We start from the raw sequence: 22,588 nt of genomic DNA, 5'->3' as shown, positions 1-22,588 counted from the left end.
TGTATCTAGGTTTGGGGACTTTATTGGGGAGTGGAACACCTGGAATTGAATTAGGAATACTATGAAAGGAAAGGTCTCACCCGAGTAATGAAGCTGAAGGGTTGTCATTCCACACCTGAAGCCTCTGGACACAGTCTGAAGTGAAGCATGCTGGGGTGGCACTCGTCGCGTTGATTAGGTTGTGATCAGTGGATGCAATATTATTTGATATGATTTGAGAGAAACATGCAGGAAAGGGGGCCCCACCCTAAGGTTCCAGGACTGGGGGAAATATAGGCTCTATAGTGGAAATGTGAGGTTCTTACTGTCTTAGGGTACAAGAATACAATGGATAGTTATTGTTATCATCACATTTTTTGGTAATTGGGTTAACTTTGAAAAGACCCTTTGTTAGGGTTTGCTGTATAATACCCAGCTTCTGGTATATAGCGGTGTCACCGGTTGCTTCTGTTCTCCCTGGTCTAGGCTTTTGAGAGAGTCAACATATCAAAAACTCAGCCTATGTATTAAAAAGACTCAGTCTGTGTTGTAAAAAGTTCTAGACATATGATCAGTTTTTCCCCTCATATTAACTGAATAGTGATTTATATGACTACACTTTAATAGGAGTGTATATAAACACCATTCCACCAAAAGACTGTGTCCCATCCCACCCCCACCGCCCTAGGAAGCCGAATGTCCACCCTCCCCCTCACCACAGGGTTTTTACTTTGTTGCCCTACTCTCGATTTAATTAGATCCTGTTTTAGTTTCCCTTTCTGTTCTTCTTTCTCATCTTCTGTTGTTGAGTGGGGACATCCCATACTCATCTTTGTCTTTCTGACTTAACTCACTTAACATAATTCCTTCTAGCTCCTTCCAGGATGGGTCAGATAAGGTGGGTTCATTGTTCTTAATAGCTGCATAGTATTCCATTGTGTATATAGACCACAGCTTTCTCAGCCACTCATCTGTTGTTGGGCACCTGGGTTGCTTCCAGGTTTTAGCTATTATGAATTGTGCTGCTATGAACATAGGTGTACACATATCTTTTTGATTGGGCATTATGGAATCCTTGGGGTATATCCCCAGGAGAGGAATTACTGGGTCATATGGAAGGTCTATGTCTAGCCTTGTGAGAGTTCACCAGACTGCTCGCCACAGACGCTGGACCAATATGCATTCCCACCAGCAGTGCAGAAGGGTTCCTCTGTCTCCACAGCCTCTCCAACATTTGTTGCTGCTGTCCTTTTTGATGTATGCCATTCTCACAGGAGTGAGGTGGTATCTCAGTGTTGTCTTTATTTGCATCTCTGACAATCAGCGATCTGGAGCAGTATTTCATATGTTTGTTAGCCTTTTGGATATCCTCTGATGTGAATGTTTTGTTCATATCCTCTTCCCATTTCTAGATGGGGTCATTTGCTTTTTTGGTGCTAAGTTTGCTGAGCTCTTTGTATATTTTGGTACATTGATTTTGTAGCCTGACACCTTGCTATATTGCCTAATAACTTCCAGTAGTTTTCTGCTGGATTCTTTAGGTTTTTCTGTGAATACTGTCATATCATCGGCAAATAGTGAGAGCTTGACTTCTTCCCTTCCAATCTGTATTCCTTTGATTCCTTTCTCTTGCCTGATTGCTATGGCAAGAACTTCCAATACTATGTTGAAGAGTAATGGTGGTAGTGGACAGCCCTGTCTTGTCCCTGATCTGAGGGGAAATTCTTTCAGCTTCTGAACATTGAGTATGATGTTGGCTGTAGGTTTGCTATATACGGATTCCACTATCTTGAGGAATTTCCTGTCTATTCCCATTTTTTGTAGAGTTTTGAGCATGAATGGGTGTTGGATTTTTTTTTTTCAAAGGCTTTCTCTGCATTTATTGAGATAATCATCTGGTTTTTGGCTTTGCTTTTATTGATGTGGTGAATGACATTGATTGACTTACGGATGTTGAACCAGCCTTGCATTCCTGGGATAAATCCCACTTGGTCATGATGAACAATTTTTTTGTATCTGTATCTGGCTGTATCTGGTTGGCCAAGATCTTATTTAATATTTTAGCGCCTATGTTCATCAGGGATATTGGTCTGTAGTTTTCCTTTTTTGTTGTGTCTCTATCTGCTTTTGGTATCAGGGTGATGTTGGCTTCATAGAAGGTGGAAGGGATTGTTCCTGTTTCTTCGATCTTATGGAAAAACTTTAGAAGTATGGGTATTAACTATTTCCTGCAAGTTTTGTAGAATTCATTTGTGAAGCCATCTGGTCCAGGACTTTTGTTGTTGGGGAAATTCTTAATAACGGTTTCGATTTCTTTGTCTGTGATTGATGCATTAGGTTCTTCTTGGCTTAGTTTTGGCTTATGTTTCTAAGAATTCTTCCATTTCTTCCAGATTTTCTAGCTTGGTGGTGTATAGTTCTTCATAGAAGTTTCGCATGGTTTTTTGTATTTCCATGGTGTCAGTTGTGGTGTCAGTTGTGATATCTCCTCTATCATTTACAATTCTATGAGTTTGAGTCTTCTCCCTTTTTTGTTTAGTGAGTCTGGCTAGAGGTTTGTCAATCTTGTTTAAATTTCAAAGAACCAGCATTTGGCTTCATTGATCTTTGGTGTATGGTTCTCTTATTTTCAATGTTGTTTATTTCTGCTCTAATTTTAGTGATTTCTGTCCTTCTGGTTACTTTAGGGTTCCTTTGTTCCTCTTCCTCTAAGTCCTTGAGATGTGCAGTAAGGTCGTTTATTTGAGCTTTTTCTCGTTGTATAATATGTGATTGTGTGGCTATGAGTTTCCCTCTAAATACTGCTTTAGCTGTGTCCCAAATATTTGGGTAGCTTGTGTCTTCATTTTCATTTGTTTCCAGGAATATTTGAATTTCTTGCTTGAGTGTCTCTGACCCAGTGGTTCTTAAGGAGCATGTTGTTTAGTTTCCAAATTCTGTGCCTTTTAATAATTTTCTGTTTGTTGTTAAATGTTAACTTTACTCCACTGTGATCTGAGAAGATACTTGTGATGATTTCAGTGCTCTTGAATTTGTTGATGTTGTCTTTGTGGCCTAACATGTGGTCTATCCTTGAGTATGTGTTGTGTGGATTTGATAAGAATGTGTATTCCAGTTTTTTGGGGTGAAGGACTCTGAAAATGTCCAAGAGGTCTAATCTGTCCATCTCTTCATTTAATTCTCTTGTTTCTTTGTTGATTCTCTGCTTTGTTGATCTGTCTAGGTGTGAGAGTGGGGTGTTAAAGTCTCCCACTATTATTGTGTTACTATTGATGTATTTTTGAAGTTCTTTGATTAGGTGCTTGATGTATTTAGATGGTCCCTCATTGGGTGCATAGATGTTAGTAATTGTTAAGTCTTCTTGGTTGATTGATCCTCTAATCATTATGTAATTTCCTTGCCTATCTTTTATTACTTTATTTAATTTAAAATATATTGTGTCAGAGATGAGAATGGCTATGGGTCTGCAGCTTGGACAGCTCCCTGTTAGTTCAGCACATTGAATCTAGACAACTGATTGAAAAGGAAAAAAGAAAAATGAAAAAACTGAAAAAAAAATCAAAAAACTTCCAGGCAGTCTTTCCCAGTTTTTCCTCAGATATTTGTCACTGCAATTGGGCCTAAGTCCCTTACTCAGAGAAAAAAAAAAGATAGCCAAGGTATTCAGAAAGGAACAGGGTTGTAATGGCACCCTCAGTGAGCCAAGAATCTTGGTAAACAAAAAAGGTCATCTGGAAGCCTGCTAACAGAAGCTCCCTACTCCTGGGGTCTAGCTATGGGAGGAGGGAGAGAGAGAAATAATAAAAAAATTTTCCTTTCTTTTTGCTCTAATTTCTAACCCAATTCGAGTTATAGTCACCTCCTTGATGTCACACTTAGAATGTCTTGTTCACTGTCCTGCTGAAGGCCAGGAACCCATACTTTGTAGCAGTTGTCCTCATAGCTCAAGCCAGCAGCTGCTTCAGAGTCTCCATCTTGGTTCCACAGCATGCATTTCTAAGACTGCATTGGTTCATGCCAGAATTTTGAGCTAGTGAGAGCATGGAGTATCTAATCTTTCATACTATCAGTATGTGTTTATAAGATAAATGAATGCTTAAAACAACATGTATTTTTGTATTTTTAGGGACGAAACATAAATCTTTCCCACAGCAGTGAATGTCAAATAGTGAAGAAGTTTGATACTTCCATCTCATTTCCACCAGTAAGTTTAGAAATTATAAAGAAGCAATTAAATAGAAGGTAAGTAATATTCATTTTTAAATTTATGTTTGCCTTTGACATTAGTAACTGTGGAAGGATCAGTACTATATTCTTTTAGTTACTAAATGTAGGAGTGGGTAGTGGCACACCTGGCTGAGCGCACATGTTACAGTGTACAAGGACCCGGGTTTGAGCCCCAGTCCCTCCTACCTGCAGGAAGAAAGCTTTATGATTGGTGAAGCAGGGCTGCAGGTGCCTCTCTGTCTCTCTTCCTCTCTATAATGCCCCCCCCCTCAGTTTCTGGCTATCAAATAAGGACAATTAAAAAATATTTAATGTAAATAATAAAAAGATTCATAGGGGAAATAGCATTAGACTACTATACTAGCACAATGAATTTTCTTTTTTATGTTTCTTCATTATAATATCTGTTACATGTTTTAATGACAAATTTCTATTTCATTTTTTATTTAATATGGTTATAAATGTATTTCTGTAATGGTCAGTTATCTTAATTAAAAATGTGTTTATTGGGAGTAATGTCATCAAGATTGAAAAATAAAAAACTCCAAACCTTGTTCACTCTATGGAAAAATAGAAAAGAAGAGCCATTTTGTTTTAATAGCATTGTGTGCTTCCATAAACCAGCACAATTTATGACTGAGAAAGACTAACACTTCTCTGTTGGTAGGGGGAGAAAGTGTAGGACATGCGTACATCCAGCATTAGTGATTAGTGATTTTCCCTAGGGACAAACCTCTAAACTCTGGTTGGAACCATCAAACCTTAGGTGCCTTGACAGAAAAGATCTCATTGACTTGTTGAGCTAGAAAGCCCACAGTATATCAGACAGACATTTGGAGGTATTGAGAGATTAAGAGATTACTAAAAGTGTATTGAGAATGAAAATGAAATCACTGAGAATACTGTGTCCAGTAAAATTGTCTTTAAAACAAGAAAAATAAAGAATTTCTCACATAAGCAAAAGCTGACAGGTCATCACTCAACCTACCTTACCAAAATGGCTAAAAGTTCTTCAAGTTGAAATAAAAGGATACAAGAGAGTAACACAAATGATACAGAAATATAAAGCTCTTTGGATATGCAAATGACAAATGCAGGTGCCTATAATAAAATGAAGATCACTGTTAATTCAGATGTAAAAGTTAAAAGAAAATAATTATGAAGTTAAAGGGTCGAGGGATTGGGTTGTGGTGCAGCTGGTAGAGCACACATGCTGCAATTCAAGCCCCTGGTCCCCTCTGCAAGGGGGAAGCTTCATGAGCAGTGAAACAGTGCTCCAGGCATCTCTCTATCTTCTCCTTGCCTCTTGATTTTTCTCTATCTCTGTGCAATAAGTGAGTACATGAAGTATTTTTTTAATTAATGTACTGAATGCAAACTGCAGTGTAATATGGGAGATAAATAACAAGAAGTAGAGGGAAAGATGTAATGGGGTACAGTTCACATATGTGATTAAGGTTACAGCTTAAAATATACCATTATGATAGAACTATAAGGGTTTTTTGCTTTTGTAACCCCCATGGTAAGCACAAAGAAAGGAAAACGATAGAAGATAGAGGGACCAGGGGATAGATTATCTGGTAGAGTTAGTGTCTTACCAAGTGTGAGATCCTGGGTTTAAACCCTGCCACCACATGGCAGCTACATAGACAACACCAACATGTCCTCCATGGGTGATAGAGCAGTGCAGTGATAGCTTTCTCTATCATCCCAACCACCCACCCCCAAGTAAAAATGGAAAAAAAAAAATGGCACAGGAAACCACTCAGGGCTGGAGAGACAGCATCGTAGTAGTTATATAAAAGACTTTTGTTGCCAGAGGCTCTGCAATCCCTAGTTCAATCCCCAGCACCACCATAAGCCAGGGTTGAGCAATGCTCTGGTCTTTATCTGTATGTCTGTCTCTCTAAAGTAGAAAAATAAATGAATAAATAGTTTTTTTTAATTTCTTTATTGGGGAATTAATGTTTTACATTCAACAGTAAATACAGTAGTTTGCACATGTATAACATTCCCCAGTTTCCCATTTAACAATACAACCCCCACTGTGTCATTTATCATCCTTCATGGACCTGTATTCTCCCCACCCACCCACCCCAGAGTCTTTTACTTTGGTGCAATACGCCAATTACATTTCAGGTTCTACTTGGGTTTTCATTTCTGATCTTGTTTTTCAACTTCTGCCTGAGAGTGAGATCATCCCATATTCATCCTTCTGTTTCTGACTTACTTCACTTAACATGAATTTTTCAAGGTCCATCCAAGATCGTCTGAAAATGGTGAAGTCACCATTTTTTACAGCTGAGTAGTATTCCATTGTGTATCTAGACCACAACTTGCTCAGCCACTCATCTGTTGTTGGACACTTGGGTTGCTTCCAGGTTTTGGCTATTACAAATTGTGCTGCCAAAAACATATGTGTACACAGATCTTTTTGGATGAATGTGTTGAGTTCCTTAGGATATAGGAATTGGATATAGGATATAGGAATTCCAGAATAGGAATTGTAGGGTCATAGGGTAGGTCCATTTCTACCCTTCGGAGAGTTCTCCAGACTGTTCTCCACAGAAGTTGGACCAATTGACATTCCCACCAGCAGTGTAGGAGGGTTCCTTTGACGCCACACCCTCTCCAGCATTTGCTGCTGTTACCTTTTCTGATATATGACATTCTCACAGGAGTGAAGTGGTATCTCGTTGTTGTCTTTATTTGCATTTCTCTGACAATCAGAAACTTGGAGCATTTTTTCATGTGTTTCTCGGCCATTGGGATCTCTTCTGTGGTGAATATTCTGTCCAAATCCTCCCCCCATTTTTGGATGGGGTTATTTGTTGTCTTGTTGTTGAGTCTGGCAAACTCTTTATATATGTTGGTTATTAAACTCTTATCTGATGTATGGTATGTAAAGAACTCCCATTTTGTGAGGGGTCTCTTGGTTTGGGTAGTGGTTTCTTTTGCTGTGAAGAAGCTTTTTAATTTTTAATTCCCATAGGTTTATACTTGCCTTAGTCTTCTTTGTAATTGGACTCATTTCATTGAAAATGTCTTTAAAATTTATGCGGAAAAGAGTTCTGCCAATATTTTCCTCTTAAGTATCTGATAGTTTCTGGTCTAACATCCAAGTCCTTGATCCACTTGGAATTTACTTTTGTATTTGGTGAAATACAGTGATTCAGTTTCATTCTTCTGCATGTTTCAACCCATTGTTTCCAACACCATTTGTTGAAGAGACTCTGCTTTCCCCATTGAATAGTCTGGGCCCCTTTGTCAAAGATTAGCTGTCCATACGTGTGGGGCCTCATTTCTGGGCTCTCAGTTCTATTCCACTGGTCAGTGTGTCTATTCATGTTCCAGTACCAAGCAGTTTTGATGACAGTGGCCCTATAATACAGTTTGAAATCTGGGAGTGTGATGCCTGCAGTTCTGTTCTTTTTTCTCAAGATTGTTTTGGCAATTCTAGGTTTTTTCTGGTTCCAGATAAACATTTGTAGCATTTTTTCTATTCTCCTAAAAAATGTGCTTGAGATCTTGATGGGGATAGCATTAAATTTGTATATGGCTCTGGGTAATATATTCATTTTGATGATGTTAATTCTTCCAGCCCATGAACATGGAATATCTTTCCACTTCTTTGTGTCTTTTTCAATTTCTTTGAGTAGTGACTCATAATTTTCAGTATACAAGTCTTTCACTTCTTTGGTTAAGTTTACTCCTAGATATTTTATTGTTTATTTTGCTATAGTAAAAGGAATTGATTTCTGGATTTCAATTTCTTCTAACTTAGTGTTTGCATAGAGGAATGCCACTGACTTTTGAATGTTAATTTTATATCCTGACGCCTTACTGTATTGCCTGATTTCCAAAAGCTTCTTGCTAGATTCCTTAGGTTTTTCCATGTATACTATCATGTCATCTGCAAATAAGGAGAGTTTTATTTCTTCTCTTCCAATCTGTATCCCTTTAATTCCTGGCTCCTGCCTGATTGCTAGGCAAGAACTTCCAACACTATGTTGAATAGTAATGGTGATAGTGGGCATCCCTGTCTAGTACCTGATCTGAGTGGAAATGCTTCCAGTTTTTGACCATTGAGTATGATGTTGGCTGTAGGTTTGCTATATATAGACTCCACTATCTTCAGGAATTTTCCATCTATTCCCATTTTTTGTAGTGTTTTGATCATAAAGGGATGTTGTATTTTGTCAAAGGCTTTCTCTGCATCTATTGATATGATCATGTGGTTTTTGGTCTTGCTTTTGTTGATGTGGTGGAACACATTGATTGATTTACGTATATTAAACCAACCTTGCATGCCTGGGATAAACCCCACTTGGTCATGATGAACAATCTTTTTGATATACTGCTGTATCCGGTTGGCTAGAATTTTGTTTAATATTTTTGCATCTATGTTCATCAGAGATATTGGTCTGTAGTTTTCTTTTTTGGTTGTGTCCCTGTCTGCTTTTGGTATCAGGGTGATGTTGGCTTCATAGAAGCTGGCAGGGAGTATTCCAGTGTCTTCAATCTTTTGGAAGACTTTTAAAAGTAGAGGTATTAGTTCGTCTTTGAAGGTTTTGTAGAATTCATTTGTAAAACCATCTGGTCCAGGACTTTTATTTTTGGGAAGATTTTTGATAACTGTTTCAATTTCATTAGCTGTGATGGGCCTGTTCATGTTATCCACTTCCTCTTTACTTAGTTTTGGAAGTTGGTAGGTATCTAGGAAATCGTCTATTTCTTCTAGGTTCTCTAGCTTGGTGGCATATAGTTGTTCATAGAAGCCTCGCATGATATGTTGAATTTCTGCAGTGTCTGTTGTGATATCTCCTCTTTCATTTACTATCCGATTTATTTGGGTCTTCTCCCTTTTTTGTTTTGTGAGTCTGGCTAAAGGTTTGTCAATTTTGTTTACTCTTTCGGAGAACCAATGTTTACTTTCGTTGATCTTTTGTATGGTTTTCTTATTCTCAGTGTTATTTATTTCTGCCCTAACTTTAGTGATTTCTGTCCTGGTTGCTTTAGGGTTCCTTTGTTGTTCTTCTTCTAGGTCTTTAAGATGTGCAATCAGGCTGTTTATTTGTGCTTTTTCTTGTTTCCTAATGTGTGCTTGTATAGCTGTGAACTTCCCTCTTAGGACTGCTTTAGCTGTGTCCCAAATATTTTGATAGCTTGTGTCTTCATTTTCATTGAACTCTCGAAACGTTTTGATTTCTTCCTTGATTTCCTTTTTGACCCAGTAGTTGTTAAGGAGTGTACTATTGAGCTTCCACATTTTGGGACTGTTACTAATCTTTTGTTGATTGTTAAGTGTTAGTTTAATTCCACTGTGGTCTGAGAAGATGCTTGGGATGATTTCAATGCTCTTGAATTGGCTGATGCTGTCTTTGTGGCCTAATATATGGTCTATCCTTGAGAATGACCCATGTGGATTTGAGTAAAATGTGTATTCCAGTTTCTTGGGATGAATGACTCTGAAAATGTCCAATAGTTCTAGTTTATCTATCTCTTCATTTAGCTCCATTATGTCTTTATTGATTTTCTGCCTGGATGATCTGTCAAGTTGAGATAGTGGGATGTTGAAGTCCCCTACTATGATTGTGTTACTGTTATTAATATATTGCTGTAGCTCTTTCAGTAGAAGTTTGATGTATTTAGTTGGCTTCTCATTGGGTGCATAAAGTCTATCATGTCAGATATGAGAATAGCTGTTCCTGCCCTTTTTTGTGGGCCATTGGTTTGTATGATAGTTTTCCATCCTTTCACTTTAATTCTGTGTTTGTCTTGTTGAGTTAGGTGGGTTTCCTGTATACAGCATATTGTTGGGTTGTGTTCTAATCCATCTTATAAATAGTTTTTTTAAAGGTGGGTGGGACCAGGTGGTGATGCACTTGGTTGAATGCATGTATTATCATGCACAACAACCTAGGTTCAAGCCTCCAGTCCCTACCTGCAGGGGGGAAAGCTTCATGAGTAGTGTAATAGTGCTGTGGGTGTCTGTCTCTCTCAGTTTCTGTTCTATCAGAGTTAAATTTTTTTTTTTTTTAAAGAAGAAAACATTTAGCAGTGTTGCCCTATGAGACCCTCGGCTCATTTTCTGTTGCTACTTAATTTTTTTTTAATTAGAAAAGAATCAAATCATAGTTCTACAAAATCGAAGCACAGAGCAAGACTTCAAAACAGGAAGCATCGAAATGCCAGCTCATTCAGATACTTAGTCTACTTAGTTTTTAAACACACGCACACACATAGATCTTATTTCTAGCAAGAAATTTACCTATTTCTAATTTACAAATCCTGAGCAATCCACACTTTGAAACTGTTTGACTAGTTTGAAGACATTTCCATGTGTCCTTTTCTATTTTCCCTTTTCAGGCTCTTTTCATTGTGATACTCTCTTTTGTTCAGCAAACCTAGTAAGTCCAGGTTTATGTAGTTATAATTTACTATGGTAGTCTTTGTAAAGTAACACTGATTTTTTTTTTCCATAAGATTTTTTTTTCTCCTAAAAATAAAAGTGTGAAAAATAAAGCAGTCTTTTGTTATTATTTAGATTAACATTACTACAGGAGACTCACCATTCACACCTGAGAGAATATGAAAAATACATAGAAGATGTCAAGAACTCAAAGAGTGCCATTCAGAAGCTAGAAAATTCATCAAGTGAAACCCAAAGTTTTAAATTCTATAAAACTATGAAAATTTATGTGGACAATTTAATTAGCTTTCTCGATGAAAAGGTAATAGCTATAAATATATGACTTATCCGAATAAGAAAAATTCTTAGTGGTTCCCAAGTCAACCTTAATATTTTGTAAACATTTATTTATTAATTTGAAGTGAGAAAGCCAGAACATCACTGTGGCATATGTGATGCCAGGGATTGAGCCTAGGACTTCATGCTTGAGAGTCCAATGCTTTTTTTTTACTGGATAGAGACAGAAAAAAAAAATGGAGTGGGGAGGGTGGAGAAAGGTGCAGAGACAGAGTCTGGAATGTCTTTATTGACCTGGGGGAATTGTTAGCCAAGGATGTAGAATTGCCAATTTCAGCAAGTCTTATTTCTGTCTTTCTTGTTAAGTATTATGTGTTCTCCACTTCTTCAAAATTGACTGGTCTTCTCAAGTATCCGTTTCCCTTAAGTAGAAGTGAGGAACCTTTATTTTGCCAATAGCATTTGAATATTTATAACATTGTTTATGTACTATACAAGATTATCAACTTAAAAGTTAACACTTGTTGCTTTGAAAAAAGTTCCTGCCTTGAGAGGACCAAACCAAATGATTTTGCAGACTATATTCAGCTCATGGACTAATTGTTCCCCTAGCCCAGCCCTAGAGTATGCCCCTTAGCCTGTGAAAAACTAGGGGCACCTGTAATAACCTCTTGAATCTTTTCTGTTTCAAAGAATTATTCTTGCCCACTCTTATTTATGTTCTTCACTTCATTTAATTTCATTTGTTACAGTTTTACCCATACAATGAGTTTCCTGAGGGTTTTTTTTTTTTTCCTTTACTGGGGGATTTTTTCCCCCTTTATTGGGGAATTAATTTTTTACATTTTGACAGTGAAGGGGGGATTAATGTTTTACAGTCAAAAGTAAATACAATAGTTTGTATATGCATAACATTTCCCAGTTTTCCACATAACAATTCAACCCCCACTAGGGTCTTTTAGTTTGGTGCAATACACCAACTGCAACTCTAGTCCAAGTTCTGCTTGGTATTTTCTCTTCTGATCTTGCTTTTCAACTTCTGCCTAAAAGTGAGATCATCCCATATTTATCCATCTGTTTTTGCCTTATCTCACTTAACATGATTCCTTCTAGCTCTACCGAAGATGGGCTGAAAACGATAAAATCACCATTTTTAATAGCTGAGTTGTATTCCATTGTGTATACAGACCACAACTTGCTCAGCCACTCATCTGTTGTTGGACACCTGGGTTGCTTCCAGGTTTTGGCTATTACAAATCATGCTTCTATGAACATAGATATACACAAATCTTTTTTGATAGGTATGTTTTTCTGAGGTTTTTAGTACTAAAATATTAGCGGATAAGTATGTTTTTCTGTGGTTTTTAGTACTAAGATATTAGCATCTAGATCTCTTACAGTGGTTTTTAATTGAGATGTGATAGTATATTGAAGATATTTCTCTAGGTGAGGATTAAATGTATATATATATATATATATATATATTTATGTGTAAATATTACCATTTATCATTTATGATTGGTGACCCACAAAATGTTACTTATGTGTGTATTTCAGATTATCAACATGCAAGAAATAGAATCATCCATGCATGCACTCCTTTTAAAACAATCTATGGCCATTATGAAACGCAGACAAGATGAATTAAAACATGAATCATCGTACTTACAACAGTTATGTTAGTATTTTTCATATTCACTATGAATTATTAGGTAAAAATATCAACTAGAAAAAAATATATATATATATTAGTGCTACCTAGTCTTCACATTGGTTTTGTATTTACAGAGCTGTCTCCTTTTCATTGATGTGTTGTTAGGAGATAGTGAAAGAGTTGAAACCATAAGAAGCCAAAAGCAAAGTGATTTTCAAACACATTTAGCTGGTCATATATTACAGTTCATAAAATCAGTCTGAGTAAGATTGACAATGGTAACATTTGTATCAGTTGGATACAGGAATAGAAAAAATGATGAAAATAATGTGGGGAAAAGTAATTTTATAATAGTTTTGTTACTATTCTCAAGTGTGGATAGTACTCAACAGCAAAGGTACATTTTGCTGGACTAGCAAACTCAGTGCTTGTTAATCTTCTAGTAGGGAGTAACATAATTTGATGCATGATAAAATATGTATGCACACACACACATATATGTGTGTGTGTGTGTGTGTTTGTATATATAGCCACACCAGCTACAACTTTTTCATTTAGAGTGCTTCACTTTATGTGTATGAATTTTCCATATGAAATCAATTTTATTAATAGGCAAAGCTGAAACATCCACAAATGGAAGTGTGACTACAGATGAAAAAACTCAGTGGATTTTAGAAGAGATTGAATCTCGAAGGTAGCTATATAAAGTGAAGACTTAAAAGGCATCATTGAGCAAGTATTTATACTACTTAAATATGACTAACATTAATTTGTGAGTGATGTAAAACCAAAACTGAGTTAAGCAGTCCTCCACCTCAAACACCTGGTCTGTGTGACTCAGTCAAGGGGAAAAAAAGGTTAAAATGTTATCTGGCTCAGAATGATGTCTAACTAGGAGTCACTCTTAATTGTTCTCTCTCTTCAAACTGTGATTATCCTATAGCAGTGTTGTTACATGATTTTTAAACAGGAAAAGGGAAGGTATCACCACAGATTAATGAAGTTAAATATTAACAAAACTGTGTTTTGTTTATGGATACCTTAATGATTTCTACAACTTGTTTTTAAAGTATGTACTTATTATCAGAACTACCAATTTTTAAATTGTTTTTTGTTGTTGCATGTTTGTTTATTATAAAATGTAGAGTACAAAGAAGAGAAGCAAGGGCACTTTCTGGAAATTGTAGTCATCAGGAAGGAACATCTAGTGATGAAGAACTATCTTTACCAGATATGAATGACTTCAAAAAAAGCCAAGGTCAATTACCAAGTTTTTAATGTATATTGATTTGAAGTATTAAAACATGGAAAATGTTTTGCTGTGGCTTCTGTAAAGATATAAGCTATATGTGGTCCAGGAGGTGGCGCAGTGGATAAAGCATTGGATTCTCAACCGTGAGGTTCTGAGTTCAATCCCCGGCAGCACATGTACCAGAGTGATGCCTGGTCCTTTCTCTCTTCCTTTCTCATTAATAAATAAAATATTTTTTAAAAAATATAAACTATATAAAATAATTAGAAAATTTAAGGACTAAAGAAACATAGCCCCTTCCCCTTTTTAAGACTTTTCCTTTTTATTATTGGATAGAGACAGAGAAATCAGGAAGGGGGAGATAGTTCGGGAAAGAGACAGAGAGAGACTTAACAACCCTGCTTTCCCCCTGCAGGTGGAGACCAGGGCCTTGAACCTAGGTCCTTGTGAACTTGTGTGTACTTAAGCAGGTGTGACACCCCACCATCTGGCCCCCCTTTAAGACTTTTTCTACCTCTGGAATAAAATGTGATAAAATAGACAAGTATTGAGAGTTGGGCAGTAGTGCAGCAGGTTAAGCACATGTGGCACAAAGCGCAAGAACCAGTGTAAAGATACCGGTTCAAGCCCCTGGCTCCTCACCTGCAAGGGATCACTTTACAAATGGTAAAACAGGTCTGCAGGTGTCTATCTTTCTCTCCCCCTCTGTCTTCCCCTCCTTTCTCCATTTTTCTGTCCTATCCAACAACAACAATAACAACAACAATAAAAGAAGGGCAACAATAGGGAATAAATAAATATTTTTAAAAAAATAGACAAGTATTATGAATGCTAGTGCATCTTAATAGGTTTTTTTTTTCTCCTTTCTCTTCCCTCAACCCTTATATATTATAAAGAGCATTTTGGCTTCATTTTCTCTACTATGTAATTTTCATATTTCCAGTTTTCATTAAGACAGTTGAATGTTCTAGTCATTTTAGTATTATGAGTATGGATTTACATTCAAACTGGGTTCTAAGAAAGGCTATTCTGTGTGATCTCAGGAAGGACCATTGAAATCCATAAATCTGATACTGTTTATTTTTCTCTGTAATTAAGCTAATTGTGTTGTGGGGAAGATTATTATGATTATGAAATGAGATCATGTATTCATACTATGTTGGCCATGGTAAATTTTAGCATTGATATTATTGTTGTTACTAAAAGTATTTTTAAATAAAAAATACCAGAAGAAAATTTTCGGTTCAGTTGATTACTCTGACATGTGGTTGTTTTTAGGAAGCGAACTTAAAATGTACAGTGTTATATAATGAATTATTTTTTCCACAGGTGATATTTTGCAGGCTCATAAGAAGATTTTTGAAGATGTGCATGATGACTTTTGTAAAATCCAGAATGTTTTGTTGAAATTTCAGCAATGGCGAGAAAAGTTTCCTGATTCTTACTATGAAGCTTTCATTAGTTTATGTATACCAAAACTCTTAAGCCCTCTAATACGAGTTCAATTGATTGATTGGAATCCTCTTCAGGTATATAAATTTTACATGTGAAAAACAAATCTTAATAATATCAGTTATTTAAAATTCCTTACTGTTAGAATTGAAGTTCATAATTGGTGCTTTTGAGTATTATTCTGTCTTTTCTTAATTTGGGGTCTCAAGACAATGGAAAAGCGTAGAGAAATAGCATAATGACTGTGCAAAAGAAGTTTAATACCTAATGCTCTCATATCCTGGGTTCATTCCCCACCACTACTATAAGCTAGAGCTGAACAGTGCTTTGATTAAAAAAAGAGAGAGATTGAGTGATAATAAATATCAATATAGCATGTGTCTTACCCTCTCTACCCCCCCCCAATAAATTCATATATATAAGTTTAAGACCACTCAAAAAATAAACTTGTATTGCTTTCAAGAATTTTATAGTCTGGGGAAATTGAACATAGACATCTTGTCTTAAAAGTCCTGATGTTGGAAATGACATATTGAGAAAAGTTGGTTAGGAAAACTCCATTGAAAGAGGATGATATGAAGGTTTCAAGGATGTATAATATTTAAATTGGAAAAAGAGAAAGGTGTTTCATCAAGGAACTTAGAAGAAAATCTTAGATGTTCAGAATCTAAGTTGAGAGATTAACTTATTTTAGTAAATATTGGGAGAACCTACATGAAAATAATGTTTGAAGAAGCTGTTATGGTAGAGTCACTAGGAGGAAAAGAAGATAGGAAAGATGTGCTGGAAGGCTATTGCTATAGCCCAAGTCTGATATGACAAAAGCTTCGTGTAAGATGGTGGTGACAGTGGAAAGAGAATAAAAGAACTGATTGAAAGAGCAAGAGCTTTTTTTTTGGGGGGAGGGGGGTGGGAGCAGGTGGTGGCACACCTGTTAAGTATACACACTACACTGCACAAGGACCTGGGTTCAAGACCCTGGTCCCCACCTGCAGAGGGAAAGCTTCACAAGTAGTGAAGCAGGGCTGCAGGTGTCTCTCTGTCTCCCTCTCTATCTCTCCCTCCCCTTTCAATTTTTCTCTGTCTCTATCCAATGTAAAACATTTTTTTTTTAAAAAAAAAGAGGTATTATGAAGTAATGATAAACTACTAATAACAGCTCTTAGTATTCACAACCAAAAATTACTCTAAGGTTTGGATTCAGGGTTGATAGACCAATGCTTGTTCTATTGATAGAAATGAGGACTTTTCAGAAAGATTTTAAAGGATTTTTCACTTGGCAAATAATAAAATGATAGCTGGTTATCCATGTAGACATGCTTAATAACAAAGGAAATTCTAGGATGTGAGGAAAGTAAAAAGTTTAAGAGAGAAAAGGGTAAAGTCATGTCCTTTTGCTTTTCCTACCCAAGTCATTGATGCCTATTGATTCTGTTAATTTCATATGACTTTATAGTTCATAACTCATGCCATGTAGTCTTCAGAGTACCAAAGCCAAATTTACACCTAAGAAAGTGGTAGGTTATCGTAAAACCTAGTTATTAGCCACCAAGGTTGAATTTAATAGTCTGTTGCTTAGCAGAGATCTGTTCATTTTATAGAACAAATAACAATTAGCTATCTCCTACTTGCCAAGTAAGTTAGTTTACATGCAGAATGTACATTTGTGCTATGACACTCTAGGGAGCCAAAAGTGAATCTTGCATGAGGTCAGTTGATTATTGTAAACAGATTTCATGGCTGTCTTTTAAGTGCTATTCTAGCAGATATTTTGCACTTCATAGTACTTGCCATGTGGTAAACTCCTAAAAGTGCTGACATAGTAGTCAGTGTTTTAATGTGTTTGTGTGATTATGTGCATGGATTGTGTTTTTGTTAAATTACTTAGACATCATATCTTAGTTATGTCATCCTGCCTACAGCCTTGGCATGATGTATACTTGGAATTTAAAATAAGAAAATATTCTCCTTTGGTCCTTAAAACTTTGGTGATTACTGAAAAAGTTAACTAGTTTTAAATTAATGTCTAAGAATGTATTCATGACTTTGATAATTTTATTTATAAGTTTGATTCCATAGGTTTAAAACAGATGTCATGGTTCACTCCTGTTGAAGAATTTATGGCTAACAGTATGAAAAATTCAAAGAATGAAGATAATTCTGATAAGAAAATCTTGTCTGCCATCATCAACAAAACAGTTATTCCTCGACTCACAGGTACTACTTAGTAGTCTTGCTAAAATTGTTGATCTCTAGTAAAGCAGTGTTTTATATCAGGTTCTGTCTCAGTGTCCCACAGCACATAAGAGTTTTCACTTGGGACTCAAACCGATTCTAATATTTTACTAGGGAAACCTACAGCTCTGGAGACTGGCATATAATTGAAATCCATTTACAAAGTGGAAGGGGTCGTTTTTTTTTTGGGCGAGGCACTTGGAATCTTGTTGAAGAAAGCTTTTAGTCCACAGGCAGTCTTTTAGTCCATAGCACATCTGCCTCATCTTTCCAGATGCAGCATAGAAATCACTTCTAGGGCAGACAGACCCCTCTGTGGTTCTATTGCACTGTGAATTTATGACTATTATGGTACCTGCACACTGATTTATAATTATTCATATTTGTATTTATCATTACAGTTACTCAAAGATGATATCTCTTAGTCTTATTTATTGCTATGTCTGGCAAGTCTTTCAATATTATTCATCTGAATGTGTTTAAATGTATTAGAAGCCTAGTCTACTGAAGAAGTGGTATTTTTTTATATTTATTTTATTTATTTTTTACCTTTTGTTGCCCTTGTTGTTTTATTGTTGTAAATTATTATTGTTGTTGTTGTTGTTGGATAGGACAGAGAGAAATGGAGAGAGGGAGGGGAAGACAGAGAGGAGGAGAAAAAGATAGACACCTGCAGACCTGCTTCACCGCCTGTGAAGCGACTCCCCTGCAGGTGGGGAGCCGGGGTTCGAACCGGGATCCTTATGCTGGTCTTTGTGCTTTGTGCCACCTGCGCTTAGCCCGCTGCACTACAGCCCGACTACCAGAAGTGGTATTTTGTTTTGCATTTTTTATTTATTTATTTTTTATTTAAGAAAGGATTAATTAACAAAACCATAGAGTAGGAGGGGTACAACTCCACACAATTCCCACCACCCAATCTCCATATCTCACCCCCTCCCCTGATAGCTTTCCCATTCTCTATCCCTCTGGGAGCATGGACCCAGGGTCATTGTGGGTTGCAGAAGGTAGAAAGTCTGGCTTCTGTAATTGCTTCCCCGCTGAACATGGGTGTTGACTGGTCGGTTGGTCCATACTCCCAGTCTGCCTCTCTTTTTCCCTAGTAGGGTGGGTCTCTGGGGAAGCAGAGCTCCAGGACACATTGGTGGGGTCTTCAGTCTAGGGAAGCTTGGCTGGCATCCTGATGACATCTGGAACCTGGGGACTGAAAAGAGAGTTAACATATGAAGCCAAACAAATTGTTGAGCAATCATGGACCCATGTTTTGCATTTTTTAAAACCCTTTAATTTTTTATGTTTAATAATATCTTTAATGTCAGATAGTATCACCAAAAGCTGTTTCCAGTGCAATCAATATTGAAATCTATTTTTTTAATTTTTGTTTATAAAATGGAGATACTGACAAGACTATAGGATAAGAGAGGTACATTTCCACCACACAGTTCCTACCCCCAGAATTCTGTATCCAGTCCCCTCCCTTGAAAGCTTTCCTATTCTTTATCCCTCTGGGAGTATGGACCCAGGATCATTATGGGGTGCAGAAGTTGGAAGGTCTGGCTTCTGTAATTGCTTCTCTGCTGAACATGAGCGTTGGCAGGTCAATCCATACTCCCAGCCTGTCTCTCCTTCCTTTCTTGGGCAGGGCTCTGGGGAGGCGGGCCTCCAGAACACATTGGTGAGGTCATCTGCCCAGGGAAGTCAGGTTGGCATAATGGTAGCATCGGGAACCTTGTGGCTGAAAAAGAGTTACCATATAAAGCCAAACAAGTTGTTGACTAATCATGAACCTAATGGCAAGAATGTTGCAGATGAAGATTCGGGATCTCCATTTTGGAAAAAGCTAGTAGGTCTATTTTAGGTAGACTTTACTAGTTTTTGCCTGAGCCTAACATCTGATATGCAGGTAGACCCAGGTTATGGTCTGGGGAGATGGTGTCATAGCTGGAAAAAGGACTAGAAATCTGAATCACTTTATTGGAGAACATAATGTAAAAGTTGTCACACATACCAATACATTTTCTTATTTCCCATTGATAAGATGTCTACATACAATACCCACCACCATTTGAAGTCTTCCTCTGCCTTGTGTACTGGGTCCCCAGTGGCCTCTTAACACTTACTGCCCTCTCTCCTTTTAAGTCCTTGGCTTTGCTGCAGTGGAGCACTAGATTTAAGTTTCCTCCTGTATTTTCCCTTTCTTTGTTTCTTAAGCTCCATCTATGAGTGAGATCTTCTAGCGTCCCTCCTCCTCCTCTTGCTCTTTCTGTTCCTCCTCCTCTCCCTCCCCCTCTTAATGAAACTTGTGTTGTTACATGGACTTACTCTGTATCAGGTACTATTATTTCATTGTTTACAAAGGTAAAATTATAATAATCCCTGCCCTCTTAGGGGTTACATTCTTTTTTTTATTTTTGCCTCCAGGGTTATTGCTGGGGCTCAATGCCTGCACTAGGAATCCACTGCTCCTGGAGGATATTTTTTCCCTTTTGTTGCCCTTGTTTCTGTTGTCATTGTTGTTATTATTATTATTGTTGTCATTGCTGTTGTTGTTGGATAGAAGGGGAATGGAGAGGAGGGGGAGAGAACGACAGATACCTGCAGACCTGCTTCACCACCTGTGAAGCAGCCCTCCTACAGGTGGGGAGCCGAGGGTTCGAACCGGGATGCTTACACCTATCCTTAACACCAGTCCTTATGCTTTGCGCTATGTGCACTTAACCCACTGAGCTACTGCCCAACCCTCCAGGGGTTACTTCTTGAAGAAGGCAGATTTTAAACAAAAGCTATAGTGTATTTGTTACAGAAGCTGAGGGAAAAAAAATTTTGGAAACATCTACAGATTAATTATATAAAGAAGCATACAGTTTAAGATAAATGGACCAAGGGGGGAAAAAAAAAAGGTGTTTTGGTAAAGTTCACAGTTGTGCGGTTTCCAAAGGGAAATTCAAAAAGTGGGCTCTATGAATTTATCTGTGGGATCGGCAGCCCAGACAGCAGATGGGGACCTTGAGGCTCAAGCTACCCTAATTTGCTTAAAACAGCAGGTAGGTCACTGTAGCTGTAGTAGAGTCAAGGGGAGAGGATAAGCAGAAATTAGCAGGATAGTCGGCTATATCGTATGGGGCTTTATGTTCATTTGTAAAATCCTTTTTACTGTAAAACAACAAAATAGGAATTTACCGGGAGTTGGGCGATAGTGCAGCAGGTTAAGTGCTCATGATGTGAAACACAAGGACTGGTGTAAGGATCCTGGTTTGAGCCCCTGGCTCCCCACCTGCAGGGGAGTCGCTTCACAGGCGGTGAAGCAGGTCTGTAGGTATCTTTCTCTCCCCCTCTCTGTCTTCCCCTCCTCTCTCCATTTCTCTCTGTCCTATCCAACAACAGTGAAATCAATAAGAACAACAATAACTACAACAATAAAAAACCAATGGCAACAAAAGGGAATAAATAAATATATAAAAAAAATTGAGGATGTAAGCCAAGACCATAATAGGAATGATTGCTTAAAACACCGTCTTTGGCAGAGGCCTCAGTTATTTATACATAGCAAGCAAAGCAGCCTAGCAAATAACTTGTGCACCAATAATACTTTTGTTTCAGACTTCACAGAATTCATATGGGATCCCTTATCAACCTCACAGACGTCAAGTTTAATAATGCACTGCAGAGTGGTTCTTGAACATTCCACTTCTGAAAATGAAGTTAATAAAAGCAAACAGGTAATAATATGTAGTTATGAATTTATTGGCTTATTAATCAGTATAGTTTTATTTTTCAATATTTACACATACTGAAGAACTAATAGGGAACTGAGGAAAAATGTATGTTTCTGATCTACAGAATTTTTATTACAGTATGCAAAAATGTACTGGATATTTGGCAATTATTCATTGCAGGTTGCACATAAATATAAAAAGAACCACATTGTTAAATTTTTTTCCCCCAGAGTACTGCTCAGTTCTAGTGTGGGTTTGAATCTGGGACTTCAGTGCCTCAGGCATGAGGGTCTGTTTGCATAACAATAATACTACCTTCCCTACAAATACTTAATTGCTACTGTATAGGATAGACTCCACAGCAGTAGGGTGCACCTGTGTTCTCTCTCTCTCAAAAAAAAAGAAGAAAGTGCCCAAAGCAGTGGAATTATGAAGACTTCTTTTTTTTAATGTATGAGAGAGAATGTGGCATGTGAGACAGAGAGGGGAGAGATAAATGAGCGCACTGTCACCCTTCAGTGCATTGGGTTTTTAAGATTGATTTATTTATGAGAGAGAACCAGAGCATTACTCTGACATACATGATGTTAGGAATCAAAGTCAAGACCTCATGCTTAAGAGTCCAGTGTTTTATCTACCCCATCACCCCCTGTAAAAGGGACTTTTACAGAGGTTTTAGTGAGGGTCTGGTCAATGTTGCATTGTGATTTTTTTTTTTAATACTTATTTTTCCCTTTTGTTGCCATTGTTTTTTATTGTTGTAGTTGTTACTGTTGTTATTATTGATGTCATCGTTGTTAGATAGGACAGAGAGAAATGGAGAGAGGTGGGGAAGACCAGAGGGGGAGAGAAAGATAGACACCTGCAGACCTGCTTCAGTGCCTGTGAAGCAACTCCCCTGCAGGTGGGAAGCGGGGGTCTCGAACTGGGATCCATATATGCCGGTCCTTAACCTGCTGTGCTACCTACCGCCAAACTCCCACACTGTGATTTTTTTTTAATATATGTAATTTCTGTCTTTTGATCAAAATAAGGTATACTTGTGTAAGCAAATGAGTATACCAATTTATTTTGTGCTTTAAAAAAATGAAAAGATTGACAGGCTACTCGAGTAGAATAGACAAAATGGTTGAAAAGCTATAGAGGCATTGCAAAAACCATTATATTTTAACCCCTAGAAGTGCTCTCAAAAAGGAGGGAAGCTGGGCCAGGTGGCGGTGCACCTGGTTAAGTGCACACATTACAGTGCATAAGGACACAGGTTCAAGCCCCTGATTGGGGGGGAAGCTTCATGAGCCGTGAAGCAAGTCTTCAGGTGTCTCTCTGTCTCTCTCTCCCTCTGTCTCCCCGCCCCCTCAATTTCT

At 37.5% G+C, this 22,588-nt stretch overlaps 1 protein-coding gene across 8 annotated transcripts in view; it reads left to right on the top strand.

The window, feature by feature from the left end:
- The window catches only part of GCFC2 (GC-rich sequence DNA-binding factor 2), a 54,462-nt gene that overhangs the window by 15,228 nt on the left and 16,646 nt on the right, over nucleotides 1-22,588 (top strand). For 4 of the 8 annotated variants that reach the window (XM_060187579.1, XM_060187577.1, XM_060187578.1 and 1 more), the window contains exons 5-12: nucleotides 4,106-4,221; nucleotides 10,754-10,940; nucleotides 12,473-12,593; nucleotides 13,182-13,263; nucleotides 13,715-13,827; nucleotides 15,151-15,350; nucleotides 17,340-17,490; nucleotides 21,109-21,227. In XM_060187579.1, coding sequence (XP_060043562.1) covers nucleotides 4,106-4,221; nucleotides 10,754-10,940; nucleotides 12,473-12,593; nucleotides 13,182-13,263; nucleotides 13,715-13,827; nucleotides 15,151-15,350; nucleotides 17,340-17,490; nucleotides 21,109-21,227 — 1,089 coding nt within the window. Of the gene's footprint in view, nucleotides 1-4,105; nucleotides 4,222-10,753; nucleotides 10,941-12,472; nucleotides 12,594-13,181; nucleotides 13,302-13,714; nucleotides 13,830-15,150; nucleotides 15,351-17,339; nucleotides 17,491-21,108; nucleotides 21,228-22,588 lie in introns of those variants that run through there. The other 4 variants (XM_060187580.1, XM_060187581.1, XM_060187582.1 and 1 more) reach the window with 4 other exon arrangements.

The sequence above is a fragment of the Erinaceus europaeus genome, chromosome 3 (assembly GCF_950295315.1).
Source record: "Erinaceus europaeus chromosome 3, mEriEur2.1, whole genome shotgun sequence".
Lineage (NCBI taxonomy): Eukaryota > Metazoa > Chordata > Mammalia > Eulipotyphla > Erinaceidae > Erinaceus > Erinaceus europaeus.
This window is presented reverse-complemented; position numbering and strand designations above follow the sequence as displayed.